The sequence below is a fragment of the Astatotilapia calliptera genome, chromosome 18 (assembly GCF_964374335.1).
Source record: "Astatotilapia calliptera chromosome 18, fAstCal68.1, whole genome shotgun sequence".
NCBI lineage: Eukaryota > Metazoa > Chordata > Actinopteri > Cichliformes > Cichlidae > Astatotilapia > Astatotilapia calliptera.
Window position 1 is genome coordinate 10,923,524 of NC_137439.1, and position 19,825 is coordinate 10,943,348.

Below are 19,825 nucleotides of genomic sequence, written 5' to 3' on the forward strand. Positions count from 1 at the left end.
TCTTCATGGCATAAAATACTATTATCTAATATTCAGTAAGGTTGAGGTTCTGTGCCAGCTATAACGAAATCCCAATGAATCCCAACGAAATCTCAGAGGAGAAGCTCTTTGCACTATAAACACGGATAAAATGTCCCATGGAGTTTGTTGGTCACGTCGAAATCTTATAACCTGAGTGCGATGGATCAAAACTTCACTGTGCTCATCTTTTTTTTTGTGACATATGAAATTTTATTTTATATATTAGCATTGTTGTTGGTGAGTATATTGTTTGCTCTGTGTGGCTTTACTATTTCCCTCAATAAGGATGATCTCACAAAGAATTCACTTGGCCTATGTGACCCTTAATGACTCACACGATCAAGGCATGGATCAGCGACTCTCAACGACCACTTCAGCGTGACAACAGCACTACGGGTTAAATATTTGAGACTGACTTTTAGAGCTGAAGAGTCCTTTCAGGTAAATGTCTTCAAAACCTGAAAAAGATTTATTCCAGAAGACTTTCACTCCTAAATCTTTATTTTAAACATGACATTAAATCTGTTACTCCTGAGATTCACACACTTAAATTGAAAATGATCACTTTTGTAAATGTATAGAAATGTAGATATCTCATTATCCCCATCGCTACCATCCTCCTCTGTCACACCAACCCTAAGCAGGTCCTTCACTACATCACTGAATTTTCTCTCTAGCCTTTCTCTTTTCCTCCATCCTCCTCTCTTGCTGCTTCCTAACATGCCTTCCCCATCGCCTCTTCCTTTGTCTTTTCCCAACAGTAGCACAGTTTCTATCAGCATGCTTTTGGCCAGCAGGACCAGAGGTGATCGTTGTTAACCCCGGCCCCAGTGCGACCTCCCCCATTCATCCAGGCTCAGCACTGACACTAGGGTTACAGATGAACACTATCTGATTCATGCTATGAAGTATCATTTTATTATACAGTCAACACAACAACATATTTTCTTATTTTAAAAGAGCATGTCGAGTAGCCAGCTGTTACTCTTGGTTATTACATATTTAAAGTCAGTCAGATTATGGTTCCATGCTCGTGGTCAACAGAAAATATAACAAAGCAAATCCTGCAGAGTTAACCATAACTTCGTGATTGACCTCATTTCACATCTCAGGCATTTTTTTCAGACATGTGTTTGGATAATTAACAAAAATAAAACTCACAGCTTTTGCTTTTTTTCTAATTTCCTCAAGACTCCAAGGAGGAAAAAACATTTTCAAATTTTCTAGTCAGAGTGTAGTTCATTAAGGCACACGGTATCGCCCTGACGAAGCTGGCTCCCATGCCATTATAATATCCTTTAATTCCATATCTTTCATATATCCCAATCAGTCCCGGTAATACACCCGAGGCTGGCCATGAATCTGATCTGAAAGCTGAAGAACAAGACAAACAAACATGAGTAAAACATTCCCACATAAAAGCTTCATATGAAACTGTAAACTGTGCCGAATGAATGAGAGCCGATACCCTGCGCTTGCTGCTGAGTTCGGATCACCGCCAGCGGGTAACTGGTGATTTGTCCAGAAGCGAACGCCACAAAGCTGAAGAAAAACAGTTTGGAGTCACTGTTGTAGGCGGGATCGCTTTTTGCCCAGCTCATGATTGACTGCAATTACAAAATAAGCAATTAGCATCTTTTCAAAATAAAAGTTCACTTGATCTCTGTTGTCTTCTGGCCCACCTGATGAACAGCACACTCCACACCTGCATAGGGGATCATACAGAGGATGCTGGGCTTGAATCCTCTGTAAAAGGAAGACAAAGACTCGCTTCTATAAATGGATCGGGCACACACTGCAACACCATGGTAAGTGCCAGCCTGCTGCAGGTTCAGCCTCACCTTCAGCACCTGTAGAGAAAACAAGAGGAGAGTGAGACTGCTAAAAGAGATCCCCACTAATAAATTAAAGTGGGTCTATTAGTCTCAATTCTTGGACTCTACTAGAGCAGCTTTGAGTGATTCAACAAATTTTACATTATCATACAGTTTAGCTAATGCTGAACTTTGGTGAAGCCTGTCAGTTCATCTATTGTCTGAAACAAGACTCCTTAATTCCTCAGCCTCTAAACCAGCTTTCTTCAGGTTTGCTTTGAGTAGCAGTGGGGCTTCACAGCCACAGAGATCACAACCTTTTTTCCTCACCTAATTCTCCAGTCACATGTTTCCATTGTATAACTATTCTCCAAACACTTGTCTGGCAGTAAATTTTTGCTTTTGCTTGTTTCCTACCTCATGTTTTTTTCTTTTGGTTCCTTATGGTTGCTACGTAAAATGCATATTCCCCAACTGGCAACTGGTTGCTGGCTCAAAACCCTCGTTGTGATTGCTTTGGTCATTAACAGGTTCAAATGGAACATGCCAACTTGTTTGCAGACACTGGCCACTTACTCTGTGAGTTTAAGCGGCACTTTAAAAAGTGCAGCTCAAACCAGAAACAGAGAATATTCACCATTAAAAGGAAAGCTGTGCCTTATTGCTGCAACAAACATATCTCAAAAAGCACACATTTTACATTAAAAGGGAACAGTTTCCCTTCTTAAAAAACTTCACCACTTAGAGAGTAGTTTGCAACTGTTTGGAGACAATTCAGGATCTTCTTGTGATACAAACAATTGCAAGGAGTTTTTCAGTGCAGCATTGTGTAACTGTTTGCAGACATTTACTCACTATGGATGGCTAGCAGCCTCCACTAACCACTCTCCAACGGCTGCAGAAGAAATGCTTTTTCCTAGCAACTGGTTGCTGACTGGTCTCTAGGCATGACTGGAGCCCTAACCTGCCATGTTGGTAATAATTTGGGGATTTTGGGCTTTTAAATTTCTGTTAACTAGACTTCTACAGGGGAAAAAAAGTTTATGTAGCACATAGTAATTCAGAAAAGATACATGTCCTGAAATAAGAGGGGATATGAATATATACCATTTTACCCATTTGCTGTGCTATCAACTGTTTATGATTCAGAATACCTGCTGTATAATTCATCAAACTCAAGATGACCTCATGCTCAAAACACCAGAAAACCAGAAAGATTAAAATATGTAGTGAAATACAAAGAGAAAGGTTAGTAGTTAGAGGAACAGGGGTTTGCTGTCGACCGTGCATCTTTTTTGTATTTATTCACGTGCTCTGTGTGGGATGGGAGGAAGAGTTTGTGCATTTTGGTTTTATGATGCTCGTTTGTTTTTGTTTTTAATTAAAAAAATATATATATATACATTTATTGTTGATAAGATGGTGTTGACATGATGTTGATATCATCAGTGGTAACATTTTTGCTTGTATTTGGGCTGCTGACTGTGGAGGGGTTATTTGAGACTTTAGTGTGACGAACGCAAACAAAGGAGAGCCTCTAAAAATATCAGAGCACGCTGGCCTCAGTACAGAATGTTAGTTTAATTTTGTTGTAGCATAAAGGGGAAAAACTGAGTTGAATAACACAGTATCCTCCAGTTTCTCATAATGTAAGAAGCAAAAGCTCAGTTTTAGTATTTTCCTCACCTGTTTACTCCACATTGCCGTGGCGATTTATCAGCCTCAAAGTAATACAGAATACAGTTATTCACGGCCATGAGATTACAGATGAAGATCACTGTTTCCCAGCATCTAAAGTATTTGTGTGGTTGTTCACGCACTTCCTCATGGTGATTGTTTAATATTAATATTGGAACATGTGTTGTTCTCTTTGGAGATACTGTAGAGACTGACTCATTTGTTTATGATAATAAAAAGGCTTTATAATGAGTCTAACAATGACATAGTAACAATTAAAACAGTCAGTGATCTGCACTTCAGGACAGAAATGTTAAAGTACTCAGATCTGCCACTGATCTGACCTCTAAGGGGTAGAAGACAGCGTGAGCCACAGCTCCAGAGATGCAGCCCAACCCGAAACGCTGCTGCACTGTCAGAGTCTGCTGGGTCCTGTTTTGGGTGTAGACCTTCATCTAAACGGAGCAGAGGACATCTGAGTGTGCTAATCAATCGGAAAAAAATAAACTGTACACCAACAGCTCAATGCTCAGCCTCACCTGGGCGTAGATAAGACACTGAAGTGTCGACTGTGGCGTTCCTTTCAGCACGTTGACAGCATTGCCTTGCCACATTGACCGCAAACCACCTCCTCTCATCTCCTGAAAACCCTGGGAGAAGGCCTTGGATCCATACACCTATTGTGGAGACAGGAAGTCATTTTCAGTGAGGTGCAGGTGTGCAGTGATGTGGAACAGTCACAACAGCAACACTTTTAGGATAAATATAGGTACATAAAGTTAAAAGCAAGATAAAAGCAACAGTTTGAATGCAGGTCATAAAAATAAGGCAGGCAAGCTGATAACAGACTGTTTTTAGAGCCAGAGATACTAATGTAAAACTAGGCCGGGCTCACAGCCAAAACGAAACATCCATCCATCGTCTTCTGCTTACCCATATCAGCGCCACAGGGGAGCTGGAACCCAAAAATTTACATTATCTTAAAATGCTAAATAGCTTTAATGTTTTTTTCTGTCTCTCTTTGTTAGCCCTGTGACAGACTGGTAACCTGTCTGTGGTGTACATCTAGGATAAGCTCCAGCTCTCCTGCAACCTTGATAAGCAGTTAAGAAAATGGATGGATGGACAAAAGAAGCATATTTGCTTATTAATCTATACTGTGACACGATGTTAAAACATGAGTGGCTCTTTTACAAAATGATTCAAACCTTTATTTAAGCATTTCTTAGAGCCATTTCTTTGCAGCAGGAACAGCTTTGACTCTACAGGCTTTGTGCACCTGGGCTTTGGTAGTTTATCTAATTCTTCCTGACAGAATTTGCGAGTCTTCCAGGGCCACATAATAGTTACGCTGAGTGATGTAGTCAGAAACTCTGTAAAACCGCTGAGCTTGAATAATTATTACATAATTTGTGTGATGTTTCTGAAACATTTTCCTTTTCCTTTTGTCTGCAGTGCCTTGTGATAGTGGAGCTGACCTGAAGTTGTGTTTTAAGGCGGTCTATAGGTGCCGTCATGGTCCGGGACACAGCATCCGCCAGTCCTGCTGACATAACAAATGTCCTCCAAGCACTGAAGCCTGACGCTTCTTCAGGGAACTCAATGGGGATCCCGCGGCTCTCCCCGACATCAAACACCTGCAGGAGTACAAACAGGAGGACTTAACTGATCACCTTTTGAGGAGACATTTTAATCGCTGTGTAAATGTAAAGCATAATGGGAATGATCATACCAAACTGTGTTTCCATGAGGACACTAGCTCCCCGATGTTATCCACAGGGTTGAGGATGATGTGGTGCAAGAATTCATCCCAATCCACCGTCATCGAGTTGTCCTTATCCATCCTGATGTTGCCAAAGACAACGACACTTGTCAAGTTTCAGGAAATAAAGCTTTCACATCCCGTGTTAACATCACATCATTTGTCCATTTTCAAAACAGCAAGCTGAGTAATAATCATTTATAATTCAGAGATACAACAAGTTCAGGTTAGCCAGGTAGTGAGTCCATACTGAGGGATCCTTTTAACCATTCGTTTAATCTGGCAACCCAAAATAATCACGATTATGCCTTAAATATATTTTATTTAATGCTAATTATGCTAATTATTTTAAACCTATATGCCAAGTATAAATGCATATATACTCAAAAACAATAATGAATCTATGAGGTAGTGGGCAAGAAAATCTTACATTTGTATAATTTTTTTTGCATTCGGCTTTGAAATGACCACTCCTAACTCCTTAAACAAACATATGATGTCCTCCTGGTCAATGAATCCTGATCAAAGAAGAAATGCACAAAATTACAAACAGATACTGCTCTTCCTCATAAGTGAAGTTTCTATATGATGTGCTATGGTCCCTGAAATGCTGCAGGTCTGTGTACCATAAACAGATCTTTTGTTTGCCTGCCAGCCAGTCGTGTCTGACCTTGAAAACACATTTCACCATCAACAAAATAAAAAATGTATTCAGGTTATCGAGGAAAAGTCATGTTAGAACACACTTTCTGCAGAGTTATGTTCATTATGTTCTTTAAAGGACAAAAAAGCAGGAGGCGCAGATCTTAAAAACTGATTTAAGTCCTCACATACTTCATTTTGTATCATTCATTTTTTTCCTCCAGAAATGTATCACTTATAAGGCGGTAAGACTTTCAACTCACCACAATTATTCTTATCAAGGTCATGAAAGTGAATTTTCCACTTCCTCTCTCTGTCCATCATGTAGCTGAGGAACTCTTGATAATCCAGCAGGCCATCTTTGTCTCTGTCATAAGACTCGACGATACTCTACAAGAAACAAAAACAGCTCTCTCAATAGCAGGTTTAAAAAAAAAACAATAATAATACCGATGCATATAGATGCTATTAAGAATATTTGTTACCTGGACCTTCCCATCCGCTGAGATAATACCATGCTTCCTCATTTCGTCTTGTAGCTCCGCCACAGAAACGAATCCATCCTCATTTTGGTCCAGTTTACTAAATAATCCACGAAACTGATCCATGGTTCATGCAGAAAAGCAGTAAAATTTTCCAGATGCAAACAGAAAAAACCTTTAAAACCTTTTATTCGTTGCAGGACCTTTTAAAGGAGATTTTAAAACATTCATTCATTATCACCAGAGATGATTGACCTGCAGCTCTGCAGAGGCGCTGACTCACTGGCAGAGAGAGAGCTTCTATCAGCGGTTTTTGTAAAACTCACTTCCTCTAAGGAACACCAGGGGGCGCTGTGGCTGCAGGAGAGGCCACCTTCATCTGGAATAGACACAGTGGCCTCGAACCTGTGATCTTCTGCGTGCTATTTATACAAAATGTATTATTTATTTTTTTAAAAAGGAGACACATCTTGCAGATAAAGGAAACTGCTGACATCAAGAATTCCAACCAGTGGCTAGAAAAAGCTGACCTCGAGCACAGCACAGAGGCTCTGATCACAACAGCCTCAAAGCACCAGATGCCTAAAAGCAATCGTCTGCCACACTCGATAGGACCCAAGATGCAAGCAATGCAAAGGTCCCACTGAGACAGTCCTGCACTTAGTAGCAGCATGTAAGATGCATGCTGGCACACAGAGAAGCACTGGGTTTGGATAGTACACAGAAATGTCTCCAATTCCCAGTGGAAGACAGGTCAGCAACTGCTGTCCAACCAACAACACATCCATCCAACACATTCTGTCATCCAGCTGCCAGTAAATTATTGTAAAAATTACACATTTACAGAGTCATGACAGAGAGCAGAAGACTACGGTTGTGATAGATGTGCCAGTTAAAAGGAGGAGACCAAATGCACTGAATAACTGGAGCAGATAGGAAAGGAGGAGTGGTCCCAGTGGTTACAGGAGTATTACAGGACCTGTAACCCCCAAACTGGGAGAGTGGCTCCAGCAGATTCCAGACACAATATCTGAGAGGTCTGCAGTCCAGGAAGAGCTAAGTACTAGAGGAAGACACACATACCAATCCACGGGGGGTTGGAGGCAGTCTAGCAGACTTTGGTTTCAGTGGCTCTTCTCCAGTGACTGATGGTGTAATCCATAAGATAAAAAAAAAGAAGAAGAAAAAAAGCCTTAACTGCTACATGTAAAAGGGAGGAAAACAACTTGAGGATAACGATGAATTGCTTGAATACGGATTTTCTGTGACTTTGGGAGTTTGAGTATTTCAGAGTTTGGTTAAATATAGTTTTGTGATTTTATTGTACCACGTGTTTATTGTCTTTATTTACATTTTTACCCGCATTCCTGGTTTGTTAAGATTAAAGAAAACGCCAAATGTTATAGGATAGTTAAGATACTGACATATAAGATATTTATTACCTGGCCCTTGTCATCTGATATACATACAACATTTTCCTCCAGATAAGCATGGGGAGTTTCAGAGTTTCCATTGCTTCCCATTGGCTGTCAGTTTTGTGCGATGACGTCATGGCTATAAACGACATCAAATACAGTGACTGGTCTTTTTTCGCCTCTCACCTGGATGATGTGCAAAGGACCCCGGTTTGGTGAATGACGAGTATCGCCACTTACTTTCTAGAAAAAGCCGCCAGATTCCAGTCCACAGCGTCCACTTACTGCCACTCATACCGGAAAGCAGCTTTTCAAAATAAAACCAATTTATTCTCATGTAAGGCAAGTAAAAATGTTCTATAAGAAAAAAAAAAAAGAAACTAAAATAAAAATATACACCTACAACATTCAAGGAGTTTCTTATATTTATTCCATCCATCCATCCTCATCCGCTTTGTCCGGGGCCGGGTCGCGGGGGCAGCAGCCTAAGCAAAGAGGCCCAGACCTCCCTCTCCCCAGCCACCTCCTCCAGCTTATCCGGGGGAATACCAAGGCGTTCCCAGGCCAGCCGAGAGATATAATCTCTCCAGCGTGTCCTGGGTCTGCCCCGGGGCCTCCTCCCGGTGGGACATGCCTGGAACACCTCACCCAGGAGGCGCCCAGGGGGCATCCTTGTCAGATGCCCGAACCACCTCAGCTGGCTCCTTTCGATGTGGAGCAGCAGCGGCTCTACTCTGAGCCCCTCCCGGATGGCCGAACTTCTCACCCTATCTCTAAGGGAGAGGCCAGCCACTCTTCGGAGGAAGCTCATTTCTGCCGCTTGTATCCGCGATCTCGTTCTTTCGGTCACTACCCACAGCTCGTGGCCATAGGTGAGGGTAGGGGATTTTATTATTTCTTAATAAAATTCACCTCACATTAAACATATCTCAGTAGGTTTCTTTATGAATTTAGGTTGCTTTATGAGAAGGTGAACAGATCTGCATTTTCTCTTCTCACTGTGAGGCCTGGGGGAGGAGCTGTGGTGGCATGGAGATGTTTTGCTGCACTGTTGGGGATTTATTTAGAATTAGAGGTAACACTTAACCCACGTCAACATGCATCAATTCAGCTCAGTGGATAAAGAATCAGCATCACATAACCGGAGCTCAACAATCTGGGTCTAAACCTGGGTGAAGCTGGTTGATCTTTGTGCCTGAGAAGACCATATTAAGGGTTTCCCCTCTCTGTGACGTCATAAAGAGCCAAGAGTAGACAAAACTGTATGAAACAGAGCATTTAGAGGAGTCAGAAGTCTGAGCTTTTGGCTCATGATTTCCTGTACATAACCTCATTATTTGAAACTTTGGCCTTGTTTAATGTGAATATCCAGCATTATAGTCGTGTACATACAAGATGTTTTTAAAATGTAGAAAAACAATAAGAGTAATGAAAAACTCTACAATGAGAAGGTGTGTTTCAAATTTTGAGTGGTGCTGCATAAACAGCAGAACTGTATGCTTGGTAACACTTTCGAGATCGAATTCAAACACAATAAACATATAATAATTGATTTTCACTTCATGGGTACCGCACTGAATAGCTGTAAGAATTTATGACTTGGTTTTACAGTAAGCAGAGTGCATCTCAAAATTACAAATCGGGTATTGGTTTGACTGTAGTTTGATATTTTCGGCTTTTGGACTCCTGTCTCGTTCTTGTTTTTGTATCAGGACAAACATTTATGTGATTCGATGCCCTATTTTTCGTAAATTGTGGAGGTATACAATTTTAATTTTTTTAATTATTTTTTTTTAATCTCCAGTCAAAAAATAATTGTCCCACCTGTTCATCTTGAAGCGTGTTTCGCAGTTTTTATTGTTTTTCTTGAAAAAAAAAATTTGATACAAGACATTCTCTAATGCGTCATAATTTTGGAAGCTCAAGCTCAAGCGCACCGGAACCAGAATTATTTATTGCGTCTGACTTGACTTTGGCGCTGTGGATACAGGGGAGGGAGCCGTGTCTATTTAAAGAGGGTCATCCAGTCACGGATAAATAACAGAGGGTCCACGGCGTTGACTAACCCCCTCTAAATGGTCTTCATCCTCCACTGTGTGTCTGTCTGCGGATACTTATTGTTTATTAGTCAGCTGTGACAACCATCCGCCGACCCGCGTCAGGCCAGTCTACCTGCTCTGCTCCAGGAGCTCTAGCCCCCTTTTTATTTGTTAATTTATTATTTTTCTTATAGGGGGATAAGTGGGTTAAAAATGGGCAAAGATTACTATAAAACGCTGGGTATCTCTAAAGGAGCCACGGATGAGGATATAAAAAAAGCTTATAAAAAACAGGCGCTGAAATGGCATCCGGACAAAAACAAGTCTGCAGCCGCCGAGGAGAAATTTAAGGAAATCGCCGAAGCATATGAAGTCCTCAGTGATCCGAAGAAAAGGGAAATTTATGATCAGTATGGAGAGGAAGGTAACGTATATTTTTTTAATTACACGCTATTGTGTGTTTCGGGTTAAAACACCGTTATGAACGCGCTGTGAAGCTGGATGGCTGCATGTAAAACACAACTGGCTTCAATTCAAGTCGCACACTGTAACCAGCACAGCAGCAGGCCCACAGCACAGCTGTTCGGCAGATCATCTGCATACATTTCTGTGCATTTTATCATGAGGCTCAGTCCATATGTGGCACGGCACTTACAGTAATAAGCTCCAATTTTAAGAGAAACCGGGGGTAATATCGATTCACACCAACAGCCATTCTGTACAAAATGTTACAGTAGCAGAGGTACATGCAGCTACATGGAGATTTTCAGTCCAGACTGCTATTTTCGGGATCTTTGGTTGGTGTGAGGAAGGAAAAATAGACCATCCATCATATCCACAACCACATATTTAAAATTTATGGAGGCATATTATGATTTTTACAATTTTACTCACACCAAAACATTTTTCTCCTCTTAATGTAACTGGATACACGAGGAACCTTTCTCAGAAATGCACAGTTTAAGGCACGGGAAGTGTAAAGCAAGAAAATGCATGCAGGAAAAAGTTAAAATGACATCATGAGCATGGAAATTTGAACCATATGGCTTCTGTAAGAGCTCCCTCAAACCATGCAAACAATTCCCTGAGTTGGGAGTTGATCTCAATCAAAAAAAATCCGCTGATTACTAGTGGTGAGATCCATTTATAAGAGTAAAAGGGAAAACCAAACAAATTTTCCAGTTTTGTAACAGGGGACATGCTCTTATATGTGATACCTCTAACAGAAAGCGTATCCCATCATCCCATCATGTCCACAAAGGTGGCGTGGTTCAACTTTAGCAGTTGTACTCAGTTTGGCCCTGTGATGGAGATACATGAAAAACTTTTACCTGAACAGTTTGAGAAGGAAGCGATGTAAAGAAAGAATGAGCATAACATGGCTCCATCACAGAATCTAACTGCAGCATTACAATTACCCTCTACATGAGTCATCTCCTCTAATATCTCAAATATATCTTTCCTGATATTGATATTAAAAATACTTTGTAAGACTCAGAATTTGTCCATCTATGTCTGAAGTGGCTTGACTTCTCAGCATTTTATGTCATTTTCTTGCACTAATCCAATTTTCCTTCTCGTGACACCAGTACTATCCCCTCCACTCAGAGTACCAACCAGTATCAGCTGCTAGTTGAATAACAGCCACAGTCTGGTGTTGCCATGTTGGCATTTTTCCCACATCATGTTTCTCCAGTGCAACAATATTATTGTTGTGATGTCATAGCTTTGAGACTGGCGAAGGAGACTGGAAAACTTTGATAATGGAAGAATTTGTACTTCAGGACTTTCTGCCAGAAAGCCTTTGTTTGTTAACCTAACCCTGAACATGACAATGTAGAAACTGTGACTGAAAAATAGTAATGATTTAAATTTAAAAAAATAAAAAAAAAAGGCTAAAAACAATGCTATTTACACTGACTTTTTGGTTCGGGGTAGTAAGTAGCACTGCTAGTCCTCACCATCAAAAGGAGGCAGCTGAGCTGGTTGGGGGATCTGACTAGGATGCCTCCTGGCCACCTCACCGGTGAGGTCCTGCTGAGAGGAGGCCCAGGGGCAGATCCAGGAAATGCGCTCTCAGCTGGCTTGGGAATTTCTCACCAGAAGAACTGGAAGAGGTGTTTGAGAACAGGGAGTCTCTCTGACACTTTCCCCTCCCTCATCTGATGTCCCAAAGTTTTTCCCTTAAGGAAAACTTTCTTTACTCCCATATTTTTCTGTTTTTATTTTGGAATGATGGTTGAGGAACATCATTAATAAGATGTAGGTAATCTCTGAGGTAATGTGGCATTTTAACACTTAAAAACCACAGTACTCACTCAAGAATGATGTAAAGTGTGAAATAAAGAAACTGGGACCATCGTGGTTTGATGTTTTAGCTCTAAGATCATTCAGCAGAACTCTGATAAACTGGGCTGTACTTTGAAGTCAGAGTTTATCAGTCATGCTGTAAGTGCTCTCGCTGAGCACTCATGTCATTAATCATTTCTGTTGCCCAAAAGGTCTCAAGGGAGGAAGTGGGCCCGCTGGTGACGGACAAGGCACCACTTTCACCTACACCTTCCATGGAGACCCTCACGCCACCTTCGCCACTTTCTTCGGAGGCTCCAACCCCTTCGAGATGTTCTTCGGACGTAAAGCGAACGGGCGAGACGACGAGGACATGGAGGTGGACGGAAACGACCCCTTCGGCTCCTTCACCAGCTTCAACCTGAACGGCTTCCCCCGTGACGGCCACGTGGGCCTCGGGGGGCAGCAGCGGCGGAAGCAGGACCCGCCCATCATCCACGAACTGAGGGTCACCCTGGAGGAGGTGTTCCACGGCTGCACCAAGAGGATGAAAATCTCCCGCAAAAGGCTAAATCCAGATGGCAGGACCATGCGCACTGAGGATAAGATTCTCACTATCGAGATTAAGCGGGGCTGGAAGGAGGGAACCAAGATCACGTTCCCCCGGGAGGGAGACGAGTCTCCAAATACTATTCCCGCTGACATTGTTTTCGTCATCAAGGACAAACCACACCCCCACTTTAGGCGGGAGGGCTCCAACATTGTGTATCCAGTGCGTGTGAGCTTACGACAGGTGAGGCCTTTTCTATTTTGGCACCTGCTTTGTCTGAGTGTAGAGGTATTAATAGAGTCTGATAGATGAATAAGTCACACACAGAACAAGTTCATATTTAGCTGTGAGTGCAGCTTTAATGCTCTGCAGCTTAAACGCTGGTCGCAATCAATAAACTGTAGGTACTCTGCTTCAGCTGTTTCCCTGGAAAGCACGGGCTTAAATGAATCAGTATAGTACCAGACCAAACTCACACCTTGAATGCACACTTATGTAATCTGGATCATCGGCGCAGAGAAGTAGGAGCTGTATCGCAGGGAGAGCGGAGAGGCGACGGCCACCCACGTGCACACGGTGCAAGATGTACTTACTTATGTGGTTCCTCCCCCTCAGCACACAGTGAGAGATATAACCTCCACATCTCTGAATTTATGACCACTACCAGCAGATCAGCTGTGCATGCTATAATTAAGCTGCCTTTCAATCAGTTTCCAATCACAATGAGACTCTTGTTAAGAAGAAAATGTGGGCAACCCAATTAAAAATAAAAAAGCACACAGACAGAATGATACCTGAAGCCATTTAGTCTTTCAACATGGAAATTATGACCACCTGTAATCACTTGATGCTGATCAAACTTCCTTCTCTTGATGAAGACTAATCCGGAGAGTTCAAGTGGTTCAGGGCTCTGAAAATAGCCTTTAAGATTGTTTTGTGGAAGCAGAATTAAACTAAATTTTAAAGTCTGTTGAAGATTAATCAGAAATCTAAAAGACAGATGTAGCTTCTATCTTGGATAATATGCTATAGTGCCTTAAACCTGCATTCTTGCTGATGACCAGCAGGGGGAGACTCCTCTAGTTGCAATGAAAGAAGTCAGGCTGTATAAAAATCTGTGGGGAAATGATCCTTCTTCTTACTTGATTCATGATCTCTTTGAACAGTTTCCTGGTAAGCTTATGTTCTCAGTTTCAAGTTGGATCTCACATTGAATGCAACATGTTGTTTGTTTTGTCAGTTATGCTCCTCGTTAGTGTCAGGAAGGAAAACCAAGCTGAGGATACTTTAGGTTTGAAAAGCTGCTGCCGGTCACACCCGGCTTCAACGCTAAGATGGCATCAGCTCGAGGCTCCAAAACAAACACTCGAAAATATTAAGTTGATATCATGTTAAAAAAATATACAGTTTAGTTAATATGGTCACATTGTACTGGTAGCAGATGTTAGACTTGAGGAGCTTTTGTTTATCAGCTCATCTCTTTTCACTCTGGGTGTATTTGCTCTTTTTGTCTGCTTTTGTGCAGCTTTGGTTGCAGAATCTCTCTCTCGATCCACCTACGCTCGTGTTTTGAGTTAGATTAGATAGAACGGTAAAGTATTTGATTAATAGCTCTAGTGTAATGTGAGATTCTACGCATGTATCGCAAAGTAAGCACGGCTTTATCTGATCAGATAAAGCTGCAGTTAAATTGCTTTTTCTTTTACTTTTTAACTTGCATAACAAAGGCATGAACACATATTTTGACATTTGTTGTGTAATTATGTTTTTCCACTGACCTATACTGTGAATATTTGCATGTATCTCATGCCTCTGGTTTAGTCTGCAGAAAAGATTCAAACACAGAGAGGAAACCATTTTGGACTTTCAGGGAATTAAGGGGAAACTGTAATTATTGCTGGCATTGATAGCAGGAAAAACATATCAGATGGGCAAATAAGATAAATCCTGAAACTGTAGAGATCCAGCCAAAGGAAACACAGGGATTAAATACACACAAGCAGGGAAGGGTAATAAGAAACGGGTGAACACAATCACACAACAAGCAGGGTGGGAAAACAACAGAGCAGAGAAGAACAAACGCGCGAGGATCAAACCTGTAGAATAAAGTAAGAAGGAAACTGAAAGTGGGACAAAGGAAGAGAAAACCTTTAATAATAATAATAATAAAATAATGATAAAAGGAACCATAGATGATGCACCGACATAGCCGGTGAGCAGATTGCTGTGTTATTTCTGCCGTTTTTGCAGTCGTCAGTGTGTGGGTTGCTGTTCTCCCGCCGATCCTCACCTTACCCTCATATTCTTGTCTTCACAGTCGCTGTGCGGATGCTCCGTCACCGTGTCGACGATAGACGGGAAGACGTGCAACATGAAGATCACGGACGTCGTCAAGCCCGGCATGAGAAAAACTGTAGCCGGACAGGGTCTCCCGTTCCCCAAAAACCCCGAGCAGAGAGGAGACCTGGTGGTGGAGTTTGATGTGAACTTTCCCGAGTCTTTGCCGACAAATGCCAGAGATGTCCTGAAACGGCATTTACCTGCTTAGGAAGAAATAAACGAGGGAGACAGAGCCACATGACACACACACACTTACACACACACATGCACAAGGACAGTTCTGACAGTTCCCAGATGGACCCCCCCTTCCCAAATGGTGAATGTGCAATTTCTATTTTTGAGCTATGTGGTGTTTTTATAAATGCCATGCATGCTGCCAAGTTGATACAAGTGCGAGCGATATCTGAACGTGCACATTTCATGTTTGTGGGCCTTTGCCACTTTTTCGTTAGTTGGAAATGTTTTGGTGTGAATGAGTCTACAGCTGCAAAAGCAAAAAACAAACTTTAGTGTCAAACAGCTCGTTGTCTTACTTTAGACTCGTCAGGCTTCACGTTTGCTTTGCCGCGAGCAGTGAACTTTGATTTGGAGGTTCTTTGGAGGTGGTCGAATGAACTCAGCAGGTGCAATGTGTGCATTTTAGAAACTTACCTGTGAAAATACCTTGACTTGAATTTTAAAATAAATATTTACACACAAACTGACTCGAGCTGTTTCAGCCACGGAGAGGCTCAGAAACGCGTCCTCCTCCGGGATATAAACAGTCATCGCTTTAAAAAGACAAAAAAAAAAAAGTTAATACCGCTTAGGATTATTTATAGTCTGTGTAGCATTATTATTACACAACATGGGTTCTTTGCAGCCCAGGGGGGAATGAAATGAACCTATATTTTGATAGTCAAATGTGAATAATTTGCTGTTGTAAAAAATGTTTCTGATGTGCGAAATTAAAATTAAAAATACCTTGACTGAAGTTAATGTGTAAAGTTACTCACAGTACAAATATGAATGTGTAATTATAGCTGTCTGTTAGCTCCCCTGCTGCTGACGCATGCAGGAGAGCTGACATTTTCCCACCAGGGGATGCCACATCTTTATGACTCAGGGGCCCACAGCCAGGATGGTCTGTGTTAGCGCCAGATTTGCTGCGGTTTAGTCATTTTCACTAAATTTCCCATTTTTATTTAGTTTTACATCAGTGATTTTTATTGATTTTAACTCAGTGAGTTTAGTGTCTGTTTCAGTGCTACTTTTACTGGTTTGGGTAATATCAGGAGTTCAGAAGAGCATAACAATAAATAGACATATAAAAAAAAAAAACCTCAAACTGGCTGTGTTGGCAGATAATAATATCCTGCTATTAAACTATAATTATCTATCTATCTACACATAGAAGCAGTGAATGATGAAGACTACGATGAACTTAGATTTTGGGGGAATGACTTACCCAGAGTGATAGGTAACAACAGTTGCTTCTCTAAAATTACTGCAGGTATCTTTCCTCCTTGGCATTGTGTTAATGCACACGTGAAAACTGCCAAAGCTTTGTCACAGATACTGATTGAATTGATCAGATGGATTTAGTGCTAGTTACCCTCTTAATTCCTATGGAAGCAGTAAGAGGATAGTTCGTTTTGCACACACTGCTTCTGCATTTTTCCTCAGTTTTTATTAAATGATTAATGACACGGTGTAATATGTCAATGTTGTTCATCCAGGCTTGTATTCCCACAACTTTAAGCTTTGCTAAGGAACGACTGATTTTTGTCACGTTCTGACATATAAAAGATTGAATTTTGAATAAGGTTGTACTTTCTTTTTACATAACTTGATCCGTCCATCCATCTTAAATCGTCCATCAGCATGTGTAGAGATTCATGCAGATGATGCGTCACTATCATGCACAGAGAGTGGAGAGTAAACACACATGCTCTGGGTAGTGTGGGAGCTCACCAGCTGCCGATCCTCTCCCTTCAAAATCGCCGTAACTCTGACTAGAAATTGGCATTTGGATTTTTCAATCTAGTATCTGTGAGCATTATGTGAGTAAAAGTATGGCCTCTGAGTTAAAGGTCACGGTGTAAACCTGAAATGATGTCTCCTGGAGCTTTTACCAACCACAGTTTCCCATTTTATGTTGTTTAATGTTGCATTTTTATCCAAAGTGCAGTGAAAGACTCATCATTAAATATTTAAGCTATGGATTAAAATTCATAAATCAATATTTAGTCCCTTTAAGATTGCGCAGATTCGATAACTAACAAGTACGACTGATTTACAAAGGTCTTTACTTTTTCATTATCAGCATTTAAATTGATTCTTCAAAGCCTGTTTTAAAGAGGAGCATTCAAACAGCAACTTCATCCTCATAATTATTTATTCATTAAATAGTTCCCCCAGCGTCTGTACACCCGAGGAGCAGTTTAAACAGATGCGTGCTTCACGCTCAGCCTTCAAGTAACATGTTATTGATGACTTATAAGCAACACGCTGATGGCCGTGTCACACTTGCTGCAGTTTTTCTCAGCTTCTTTGGCTCAGTCCTTGGATGACAGTTGAAATTGTCAAAACAATATGTGAAATTCTTAAAATGTTTTGTTATTTGCGCACAACAAAAAGAGTATTTGTCTTTTCTTGTTGTTTGCACTTGCAAATGTATCAGGTTTAGGCAAGTGGCTAAGTGCAAATGTCCACATGAACAATTATCAGTGCTATTTGGTGTGTCTGGTCAAAATAGATGCTATGAATAACTTAAATCCCGAAACTATGTGAAGATTATTTAATTGTGTAAGTCACCAAATGCAGGATTGTTCCTCAAATAGTTAAAATGTGACAGGCCTCTGCATGGTTCAGTCATAAATGTGCGTATTGTAACATAAATATTCACAATTTTCTCAGTTTTTTTTTGCTCAGTTTACGTTTTCAAAATAATTTATGAAATCCTTTGAAGATTTCGGGTTTTTATGGACAATAGAAAGAGCACGTCTCCATCTTTGTTATCACTTGGACATATTTTAGGAAACATAGGTACAGTTTTTACAACTTGAACAGTTATTGGCTGTATAAGTCTGTACACCTAAAACATATTTTAGAGCTTCAGTGCAACAGAGTTACACCCTGAAGGAGCTGCTCAGACAAACATTTATAGGGGCAACAGGCTGCCAGTGGAAGAGGAAAAGGAAATGTGGTGCTGCAGCAAAGGAAGGAAAACACAATACAGTGGTGTGAAAAAGTGATTTCTTTTTTCTTTTCTTTTCTTTTTTTTTTGCATATTTTTCACACTTACAAATGTTAATATTATACAAAGATAACCAGACCAAATGAAACATATTTAATTGATGATTTCATTTTTCAAGATTAAAAAAGTTATCCTAACCCACGTGGCCCTGTGTGAAGAAGTAGTCCCCCCCCTACACCTGATAACCGGTTGTGCCACCCTTGGCAACAAGAACTGCAGTCTTGTGTTTGTAGTAACTGGCAAAACCTTCACGTCACTCTGGAGAAATTTCTTCTTTGCAGAATTTGTTGTAATTCAGCCACGCTGGGGGGGTTTTCAAGCATGAACAGCCTTCGAGTTTCAGATCATTGTCCTAGTGCAAGTCTGCTTGAGCTTTAGGGCACAAACTGATGGTTGGACATTCTCTTTGAGGATTTTCCAGTAGAGGGCAGCATTTGTGGTTCCATCATTTACAAGAAGTCATTCAGGTCCTGAGGCAGCAGAGCAGCCCCCGACCATCACGCTACCACCACCATGTCTGACTGTTGGTGCGATGTTCTTTGTATGAAACACTGCATTAGCATTATACCAGATGTAATGAGACCCAACGCTTCTAAAAAGTTCAGCTTTTGTCTTGTCAGTCCACAGAGTGTTTTCCCAAAAGTCTTAAGGATCATCAAGATTTTTTTTTTTTTGGTAAATATTAGAGATGGCACGATACCGCTTTTTTATGTCCGATACCGATACCGATATCATAAATTTGGATATCTGCCGATACCGATATGAATCCGATATAGTGTGTTTTTTAATCAATAAAACTGTTTTTTTAATATCTTGCTGCATTTTGTATAAGTTCATACTCAAGTTTAAATAAACAACACTAACAGTAATGGACTTCTATACATTTTACATCAGATTAAAACTTTGGGTGTAAGAGTCAGATAATTATTTATTAAAAGCTAGACATTTTAAATGAGAATAAGAAAGAAAAGTATGTCTTTGTGCCCCCTTTTCCCTGTTAATGCCCTATCGGCCCCCCTGGCTAAACTTTGCTAGATCCGCCCCTGCACAGTTACCAGCTGTCAGCTATGTAGAAAAAGATCCTCGAGTAGAAAGTAATATTAAATACATTCTAACAACAGATTATCAAGCTTAAACGTGCTGCTGTTGTTCAGCCGCTGGTTTCCTCTTTCTAGTGCAAAGTGGGCGATAAACAAACAAGACTCGCCACAGAAAAGCCGATCAGCTGATCATTAAGCAGTTTCATGATTGAAGTAGCAGCAGGAGAGGGAGGGGGGAGAGGCACTCGCTCCATATATCTGTTGTTAAGCTTTACGCTGGAATGCTTTACAAACATTCAGAGATGAACTTACACACTTGCTTTACTTCTCTCTGGTATCACTTCCTCGGAGATGAAATGCCGGTTTGGTAGCGAGGCTACAAATACACACAGCCGCTCTATCACGTGAGCACACTGCTCCGACATGCTACGGTTATGAGCCGAGTTATGCCATATCGCAAGTTTTGTGAGGTGCTTTTTTGATATTTAATGGATCGATTACATTTTTTATTTCTCT

At 40.9% G+C, this 19,825-nt stretch overlaps 2 protein-coding genes across 5 annotated transcripts; one reads left to right on the top strand and one right to left on the bottom strand.

The window, feature by feature from the left end:
* Positions 1 to 916: 916 nt before the first annotated feature.
* Positions 917 to 13,404, bottom strand: slc25a24l (solute carrier family 25 member 24, like). 4 transcript variants are annotated; one of them, XM_026150232.2, is made up of 12 exons: positions 13,285 to 13,402; positions 6,654 to 6,777; positions 6,402 to 6,515; positions 6,180 to 6,306; positions 5,705 to 5,792; positions 5,245 to 5,356; positions 4,991 to 5,149; positions 4,052 to 4,189; positions 3,857 to 3,967; positions 1,704 to 1,871; positions 1,490 to 1,628; positions 917 to 1,395 (listed from the first exon to the last, which is right to left on the bottom strand). In XM_026150232.2, exons 3-12 carry the CDS (start codon positions 6,441 to 6,443, stop codon positions 1,208 to 1,210), a joined length of 1,272 nt encoding a protein of 423 aa, XP_026006017.2. In that variant the 5' UTR covers positions 6,444 to 6,515; positions 6,654 to 6,777; positions 13,285 to 13,402; the 3' UTR covers positions 917 to 1,207. The 4 variants fall into 4 exon arrangements, with proteins under 4 accessions (XP_026006017.2, XP_080148397.1, XP_026006015.2 ...); XM_080292271.1 differs by adding an exon at positions 7,482 to 7,543 and having other exon boundaries at positions 6,402 to 6,820; positions 13,285 to 13,363; XM_026150230.2 differs by having other exon boundaries at positions 6,402 to 6,777; positions 13,285 to 13,404.
* Positions 9,368 to 16,004, top strand: dnajb4 (DnaJ heat shock protein family (Hsp40) member B4). Its single transcript, XM_026150233.2, has 3 exons — positions 9,368 to 10,276; positions 12,354 to 12,934; positions 15,009 to 16,004. Exons 1-3 carry the CDS (start codon positions 10,066 to 10,068, stop codon positions 15,237 to 15,239), a joined length of 1,023 nt encoding a protein of 340 aa, XP_026006018.1. The 5' UTR covers positions 9,368 to 10,065; the 3' UTR covers positions 15,240 to 16,004.
* The last annotated feature ends 3,821 nt before the right edge of the window (positions 16,005 to 19,825 follow it).